The following is a 9,524-nucleotide window of genomic DNA, read 5'->3' on the forward strand; positions in this document are numbered from 1 at the left end:
TTGAGGGAACTGTGCACAGGGAGGGAAGAGGTGACAGACAAGAAAGGGCTTAGGAGTATCACTGACCAAGTATGTCTCCTGTGTGTATCCATACACCACAGGAAGACCACTATCCTGTAGGATTAATATTCTTCATTGAATTTTTTAAAATGTAACATGAAGGGAAGATAGATGTTCATCATTGAATAAATGGATAAAGAATGGTGGTGAACATACAGAATGGAGTTTTATTCAGCCATAAGGAAAAATGAAATTATGTCATTTGCACAAAAATGGGTGGAACATGAGAACATTACATTAAGTGGAGTAAGTCAAACTCAGAAGGTCAAGGATCTCATGTTTTCTTTCATTTATGGAAGCTAGAGAGGAAAAGGGAAAAGAAAGGCAGGGGTTATTGCATGACAAAGGGAGGTCAGGAGAGTAGAGGAAATGAACAGGGAGAGGAAGGGAAGAAGGGATGGAGGGGGAGTGCTGGGGAGTTATACTGACCGAATTCTGTTGTTATATTGTGTGCATGTACAAATATGTAACAATAGATCCCAACACTGCGCACAACTAAAATGCACGATAAAAATGTCAAGGAAAAACTGCAGAAATCCACTTCATCATCAAAAAAAATTATAATCACTGTTCTTGACAACTAAATCTTGTAGGAGTTTTAATGAATTTCTATAAAATTTCAGGTCTTGGCATCTCTGTATGATACTATCCTCTTGCATATTTCTGCCCCAGTGGCAATTACTGTCAGAAATTTTGAGGGTAGATTTTCCTGGCACTGGTTTCATTTCTGCATTTATTTTTGTATACATAAACAGTTTTCTTAAGCACATGCCTAAAGAGTACATAATCTCACCTAGGTAGTATGCAACAAAACACCCATTGCCCTGCAATGTGCTGATTTGTTTCAACATGTAGTTTAAAGTTTCTCTAAAGAGTACATACATTTATTTTGAAGGCTTTAAACTGCTATGTGGCATTACCCCAGAGACAAACATCATTTTTTTTTAGCTTCTGATTACAATGAAACTTTCAAAATTCGTGTCCTTCTCCATACCATATAAGTGAGCCTTAATATAATATGTGGATGCACCCGAGTTGTTTGGTTTCTGTGTTAGTCACCTTTCTGTTACTGTGAAAAAATACCTGAGGAAAATCACTTAAAGGAGGGAAAACTTGTATTGGAAATAAGAAAGAAAAAAGAAAAGAAGGAAGACAAAAGGGAACGAGGGAAAGGATTGGCGGGGGGAATCAATCCACAGATAGATAAGGTTAGAGGTCTCATGGAACATCCACTTTTCATCCAGCATTTGAACACTGCTGTTCTTAGGACAAAGACTTCAACATGCAAGTCTTTGAGGGGCATTCCAGATTCAAACAGACCAATTTCTAACAGCTGTTCACATTCAAGGTCCAGACACCTACAGAACTATTTCTTAATTTTTCCCAGGATGAGTTCCAACCATTCTACTATAAAACTTGGTGAGAAATTGGCATGTGGGGCACATGGACAGGACCAGGTATTTGTCTTTGTTGCATTTTCAAAAATTCATGGCAACCAGACCCCACAGGGGCTAGGATTAGACTGTCCTGATCTGCAGCCTCCTCAGGGCACCTTTAATGTCCCTGTTCCTCAGGCTGTAGATGAAGGGGTTCAGCATGGGGGTGACCACAGTGTACATCACGGAGGCCACTGCACCCTTCCTGGGAGAATGGGATGCAGCTGATCCAAAATACACTGCAGTGCCTGTTCCTAAAAATAAACAAAAAACTGCCAGATGAGAGCCACAGGTAGAGAAGGCTTTGTACTTCCCACCTGAGGATGGGATCCTCAGAATGGAGGAAATAATTTTATAATAAGAGAAAAGGATCCCTGAGATGGGGAAAAGGCCATAGATGGCAATAAGAACATACTTCACAAAGTCATCAGAGAAGTTGTGAGAACAGGAAAGATTCGGTAGTTCAGAAGGGTCACAGTAGAAATTGGAAATTTCCACATCCTTGAAGCTGGTAACTTTTAAGATCATCAAATTGTGCAGCTGGGATTCCAAAAGACTCAGCAAAAATGACCCCAAAATTAAGAAGCCACAGAAGCAAGAGTTCATAATGACTGGATAATGCAGGGGGTGACAGATGGCCACAAACTGGTCATAGGCCATCACAGTCAGAAGCATATAATCCATACAAACAAGAATGGTAAAAAGAGACATCTGTGTCAGGCATCCCTCATAGGAGATGATATCATTGTGAGTTTGAATGTTTACAATCATGTTTGGAACCGTGGTAGAAATGGAACCAATGTCAGCCAAGGACAGGTTGGAGAGGAAGAAGTACATGGGGGTGTGGAGGTGGGAGTCAGAGCAGACAGCCAGGATGATGAGCAGGTTTCCCAGGATGGTGACCAGGTACATGGACAGGAATGGTACAAAGATGATGGGCTGCAGGTCTAGATCCTCTGAGAAGCTCATGAGTAGGAATTCAGAGACACGGGTTATATTTTGTGCTTGTGTGTTTCTTGGACACCTTTTGAAAAGCAAAGAAAGTGTTTAAAAATACATAAAACAGGCACCCCTCATTCTGGAAACATTGAAATCAAGTTTGCACAGGAAGGTGCTCAAGTTTTAGGTCCACACACCTTCAACAATAATTCTCAATAGTGAAAAAACCCATCTCCATCATCCACCCCTCTTTCCATACTCACTTGAGAGACATTGAACTGAGCAATGTTAGAAGTCCAGAAGCAAATGAGGGAATAAATTCATGATCACAATGAAATATTGCTTCTCTTTAAGAAAAAAATAGGGAATAAGTAACGATCTTCCTCTAAAGGAAATTAAGTAGCAGTTTGATATACCTCCTTTGGTTCTAAGGCCTTTCAACAAAGTCCTTTGACAAGATATTTGAGACTGCATAAGAACTGCTTTTCCTGACAACTAGATCAAGGCTGATGGATCATAACAAGAAAGCAGTATGGACCCATTTTCTGCAAAGGGGTCTCATCATTCTCATTTGCCTCCTTTGTTCATTAAAGTTTTCTAATTAAAATTAAATGACATAAATAAAAATCCTATCCTTGGTAAACTTCAAATTTTGATGAACATGATTACATGAATAAAATTTCTAACCACAATGTGGCATTAGTGTGCACTGTACCTGTCAATGATTTTAAAATCATAAACTATAAGAATCTCCTTTGAATAGTTTTATTTTATGCAGGTTTATTTTATAAACCCATATAATATCAGCAAAATATCTGTTATATAAAATGGCCCTTGATTTTTTTTTCATTTTCTTGATTCTGTACTCCATCTGGCTTGATAAAACTGGATCATAGTTTTTTGATCTCAAACCATTAAGTACATTATTGATGATCTAAACACTAAGGAAAGACTCAAAACTCCAAGTTTTATTTCCAATGTACTTATTTCTTCTTCATAGATTTTCTTGTCGGTCATTCCTGACACATTGATTTCAATTCTCCTATTTAGGCTACATGAAGTACACTTAGGTTCATTATTTATCATTTCTCACTGTGACTGAATTAGATACAGTATAAAATAGAGTACAACAAGAAATAATGTAACACCTTCTTGGAAATCTCCTCATTTGTAAAAAGGGGGATAGTAATTACCCACTTTGTATGGCTGTCATCAGAAAAAATTTTTTAACAAATCTTTCAAGTAGCATAACTTGTAGTTCTACCTGTGCATATTTTAGGATATCTAACATAGTGATATCATTACACACTAATTGTATCAGCATATCCACATCTGAAGTTCTCAGTGGTTCTTTTTCATACTACAGCTGAAATCGACTATCTAACAATACCCTAGTGTGTAGAACATGCTCTGTGAATATTGCTTATTCTTATTATCCATAACATCATCACCTATATTAAAACATATGAATCTGATAATACTTGTTCCAGGACTAACATTGGCTAGAGATCTGAATTATTACATAGGAAATTTGAGTCTTAGTATCTCTGCCTTTTTCCATTCTCCTGCAAACCTGTCTCCCAGACACAGATATTGTCTTGAAGTGGGGACTTGTAATTTTCTCTTGGTGTTTTCATGTCAGAATCATATACCATGCAGTTTTCCTTTATAATGTTGCCTTAAAAGTACTTAAAATACTTAATTTGAGTATTCTGCAAAACAATACATATTGCCCATGAAATATGCAAGTTTACATTAACCTGAGAAGGTACTCTGTGGAGTACATTCACCTTCTGAAAAGTCTTTATCTGATGCCAAGTGTTACCTGTTAAAAGGACACAATCTTTTAAGTGGGTAGTTTATTAATTTGATAATCATTTCAAAATCCTCGGCCAATCTCCCATAAAAATATCCAACTCCAATAAATATGTTGGTTGGGGCTAGGCAATTGATTTCCAATAGAAAAATGCATGTTCAAATTTGCTGTTAATAACCTACATTTATGCCCTTCATGGACAGCCAGTATTACCCATATCTTCTCAATCCTAATATGTATCAGGAAAATGAAGCGTCACCCCAAGTAGTAATAATCTCTCCTTGATGAATCCTTAAGAAAATTTGTCAAATTCAGGAAATACTCTTTCCCTTGGATCCAGAAGAAGAGATCATGCTGGAGTCAGGAAGGTAGCATTTCAGACCCACATCCCATCTGCCAGTGTGTGCACAGTGTGTGAATCTCTCCTCTTCTCCCTGCTCACTGCTTAAGGGAAACACAGAAAATAACACCATCTCCAAAGGGATATTTGAAACTCACCAAATATTTGGTCATTGTGATTTAATTAAAAAAAAAATCCATGATTAGGTAACTATCCACATTATGGAGGAAAGCCATGGTCAAGGGCACTGGAGGCTGGAATGAGGTGAAACTCTGACCTGTGCCTCATGGAAGGCTGCAGTGTTAAGTGCCCTTCAGCTTCTTACTCCTTGCCTTTCTTCAAACCCATGAAAATCTCTGCCATGATTTCTGAAACTTTTTCTGCTGTGGATGATATTAAAGGAAAATAAAGAGTCTTGATGTCCAAAAATGGACACAGAGAGACAGTTTTAACTTGTGTCTATACCCATGGAAACTGCTGAAAGGAAAGAAAGTACAGACAGGAGGCCACAATTTGCTAATCCAAATTCATTTTGGTCAATTTAGAAAACAAATGGTTCTGGGGGTTCCATGCTGCTGAACAGACTTATTCTGGATGCCTCCCTGTGCCAAGCAGGGCATAGGCATCAGGGAGTCAGAAATAGAAAAAAAAAAAGGAGACGTTCTTCCCAAATATCCAGCACACATATCTGTAAGGTCAAAATTAAAATGCCCATCCAGAGATAGGAAAATGGTCATTTTGGGTCACTGGACATATTAATTGAGTGGCATGAAGATTAACCTAGTCAGGACTAACAGTAACAACAATATCCAGATTTTATTTTGCCTGGATTTTATTCATCTATCCCATATTATTCAAATAGGAGAACAAAGTATTTATCCTTACTCTGCAGTTGCATCAATGGGAAATCAACTCAGATGATAAGGCTGAATCTAGACACAGAGTTAGGGATTGGGACTGAGAGATTCTGAAACAGATGGATTACTTTTATTTTTATTCTTTCCCACTTGACATTTTCAGTATAGGTCCAAAGATCTTAACCACTGGTAAATCTCTGGCATTTTTAGCATCTTTACAGTTTTATGAATGGGAATGAAATCAAAACCTAACATTATGTTTGCCTTGAGATTGACAGGTCTGTTTTCCAGCATGGAGGACCATGTGGTGAGCTCAAGGAGGTTCTGAAGGGGGCCCAAGAGTGTGATCTGTGCTGAATGATCATCAGCCTCCCCTACTGTGACCTCTCCTGTGAACTGTGGCTCTTCTTCCATGGTGCATGCAACAGGCGACCTCACTGCTCTGCCTGTGATCACCAGGAATCACAAGAGGAAGAGCAGAGTAAGCAAGAGAAATGGCTGGTGGGCTTGCCGATGGGACAGCCTTCGAGGATTCTCCTGTGATGCCCTGTGTCCATGGTCAGACAGCCCAGTGCAAACAAAACTGCACTTTTTCTGGTCTAACAAACAAGAACAAGTTCCATAATTATAATGTTCTTCTTTGTTTATTGTAAAGTATAATAAATTGGGCGTGCATAACTACAGCATGGTGATATACATGAAATGAAACAAAGACATAGACCACGTTGCTCAAGCACTAACCCTGGGGAGCCCTGCATATCAGTTTACTATGCTCTGGCTTCAGTCATCCTCCTCATCATCTTTTCACCACCATAGTCCTTTCATAGAGGTAAGAAAACACTTTTAAAGGACCAACCCATTTTGTGCAGTTTTGGGTGAGATTTCTTTGGAAAACAGAAACCAGTCTGGTAGAGATAAAATTTTTAAAATGATATCCAATACCCTCACCTTAAACAAACAAACAACAAAAAAACAAACTTCACCAACCCATACAAAAAACTGCATGTTGGTGTTCTTCCCTCTGGCTACTCAAACAGTGAAATTTGTCCTCAAGATGAGGAAATTTTACCCCCTGTATTCATTAGCACATCCAAAAGCTCACTCTGTACTTACAGGATTACAATGATTCTCTCCTGGATCATAACTAAGAAGTGCACATGCCAAGACCCATCCATACCTGGTGCCCAACAAAGGCTCAGACTCTGTGCCCAGCATTCCCAGGAATATGCTGTCAGCTGGGAGCTTCCTGATACAGAAACACAGCAGGAGACACAGCCACGCAGCTCACTGGTCAGGAACCATCCACTGAAGGGCTGCAGGCACAGGCCCACTGTGGACTAATATAGGATCTTGGAAGCTCAATACACAGAGCTCACAATTAGACTAATTGGTCCATGCAATGCCCATCTCTAAGGACTTCCCAATATTAATGCAAGAAGATGAAGAAGAGAAAATGAAGGTCCACTTAAGATTTGGACCCTAGCTGTAATTTGGAGGAAAATTGCGTACTCAATTTTCTTCTTTCACTTCTGTGTTTTTCAAAGATACATCAGCTTTTAAGGCCCATTCTTATTAGGATAAAAATATATATAACAAAAAATTACTACATGAATCATAATAAATATATACCTCAGTGACATTCATTTGGTCATAACTTATTTTTTAACTAAGCATTCAGTAATTAAAGAAATAGTGTATCTACTTCTTAAAATGATGGTCAAAGGACTCTACAGCATTAAAATGATGTGAAATTCAAAACCTTGTCTCAGGCCAGGCTCTAAGGGTCTACTGTCACTTCCCTTTGTTCCTTCTTTGCTTTCCCAAAGCTAATGGACATCTCTGCCATTGTTTGGGGGTAATTCTATCTAATTTGGTTTTTCCCATATTTTATTCTACCATCACATATTAATCACATAGGTAGCACAGATTTTCTGTTTAATCTGGATTCATTGTCATTGTATCAACAAGAAATCACCTTGGATGACATTATTGGGTCTCAGAGATGCTAACAACCCGCCCATTGTTACAGAAAGAATGAATCTAGACAACAGCAGAAAAAAATTAAATTTTAAATCTGTGGTTGTGTTGCATTAAACTTTTTGACTTTTTTTCAAAATCAGAATATTTTAACCGGGATCCAGGGGTCTTAGCTTGAGGTACATACCTGGTACATTCTTAACCCTTTTCAAATTCCTGAGTAGTAATGCCGTCTAGACCTGCTTTGCTCTTCATCTGATGGAGATGGCTTATTAGCAGAATGCAGGAGGATGTGGCAGCTGCAAGGGTATCCTGGAGTGGGGGACACAGGGAGATCTTTGCTGGATTATTTGTGCCCACTTGATCTTAGATGTTTGTGCTCATCTCAGCCATTCTTCCTGAATTGGTGCTGATACAGCCACAAAGAGATCCCTCACCATAATTGTAACATATAAGCTTCTTCAGGGCCAACATCATAATTAAGCTTTTTGAAAGCAAGATTTTGTAAAGAGTGTCAACAGGATTTCACAGGAGTTCTGCAGAGAGCGTATTCTGGTTTAAAGCTTCCTCTTTCTAAATGCAAGGTTTGCTGACATTTCAATTATATTATTTATATAACAATTGCACTTCTGTTCATTATTTATCATTACTGTTTGTGATTGAACTGCATATAGTACAAAATACAGCATAATAATAAATAATGTAACAACGTCTTAGAAATTTTATCATTTGTAAAATGAGGTAATAATTACCTACCTCGTATGGTTATCATCAGGATTTTTTTAACAACCTTTCGCATTTCATAACTTGTACTTCTCTCCCATTATTTAGTCTATTTGTGCATATTTTAGAATATCCATACTCAGTGATGTCAGACCAACACCAATTTTATCGGCATATCCACACGTAAAGTTCTTTTCTTATTCCACACCTGAAATCCAATGTCTAACACTATCCTGGCATGTGGACATGCTCCATGAATATTACCTACTCTTATTGTCCATAATACCCATTACCTGTATTGCAACTTGAGTCTGATAATACTTGTGGGAGAACTAACATTGGAGAGACGTCTGAATCATTACCTTAGAAATTTGAGTCTTAGAATGTCTGCCTTTTTCCATTATCTTGCAAACGTGTCTCCCAGACACACCTACTATCTTGAAGTGGTGAGCTATGATTTTCTGTTGCTGTTTTCATGTCAAAATCATCTACCAAACAGTTTTCCTTTACAAAACTGCTTTATGACTGCTTTGAGATTGAGAAGGCTGTTTTCAAGCATGGGGACCATGTGGTGAGCTCATGGAGGTTCTGGAGGGGGCCCAAGAGCATGATCTGTGCTGAATGATCATCAGCCTCCTCTACTATGACCTCTCCTGTGACCTGTGACTGTTCCTCCATAGTGCATGCAACAGGCGCCACCACTGATTTGCCCTGTGATCACCGGAATCCCATGAGAAAGAGCACAGTGGGAATGGCTCTTTCTGCAGTGATAGGGAAGAGGAATGGCTGGGTGGCTTGCTGATGGGACAGCCTGCCAGGATTCTGTGATACCCTGTGTCCATGGTCAGACAGCCCAATGCAAACAAGGCTTCACTCCTATCTAACAAATGAGTACAAGTTACATAATTGCAATGCACTTTTTCATTTTGTATAATATAGTGATAATGTGGACATATATAACAAAGGTGAGAAGGTGCACATGAAATGACACAGAGCACCTTGCTCAGCTCCTGAGCCTGGGAAGCCCTGCACCTCAGTTCTTGGTGCTCTGGCTTCTGTCATCCTCATCATCATCATTACATCACCAACTTTAGTCCTTTTCTAAACCTCAGAAAACACTCTTGAAGGACCCATTTTGTGCGGTTGTGGGTGAGATTTCTGTGTGAATTAGAACCAGTGTGCGTGGAGAGCACATTTTGAATTTCTGATCTCCCCACCTGAAACAAAAGCATGAACCCCACAACCCCAAGGTTGAAGCTGCAAGCTGGTGTCCTCCCACCTGGCTACTCTGTGTCCTCATGGGAGGTAACACTACTTCCCCAGTCCTCCCCACATCCAAGGCCCCCTCTGCACTTACTGGGTCATGCTGCTTCCCT

General features: G+C 39.2%; 1 protein-coding gene across 1 annotated transcript; it reads right to left on the reverse strand.

The window, feature by feature from the left end:
• Nucleotides 1-1,577: 1,577 nt before the first annotated feature.
• Nucleotides 1,578-5,862, reverse strand: LOC113178391 (olfactory receptor 7E178-like). Its single transcript, XM_077796575.1, has 2 exons — nucleotides 5,702-5,862; nucleotides 1,578-2,520 (listed from the first exon to the last, which is right to left on the reverse strand). Exons 1-2 carry the CDS (start codon nucleotides 5,860-5,862, stop codon nucleotides 1,578-1,580), a joined length of 1,104 nt encoding a protein of 367 aa, XP_077652701.1.
• Nucleotides 5,863-9,524: the final 3,662 nt, after the last annotated feature.

Source organism: Urocitellus parryii, chromosome 3 (genome assembly GCF_045843805.1).
Source record: "Urocitellus parryii isolate mUroPar1 chromosome 3, mUroPar1.hap1, whole genome shotgun sequence".
Classification (NCBI taxonomy): domain Eukaryota; kingdom Metazoa; phylum Chordata; class Mammalia; order Rodentia; family Sciuridae; genus Urocitellus; species Urocitellus parryii.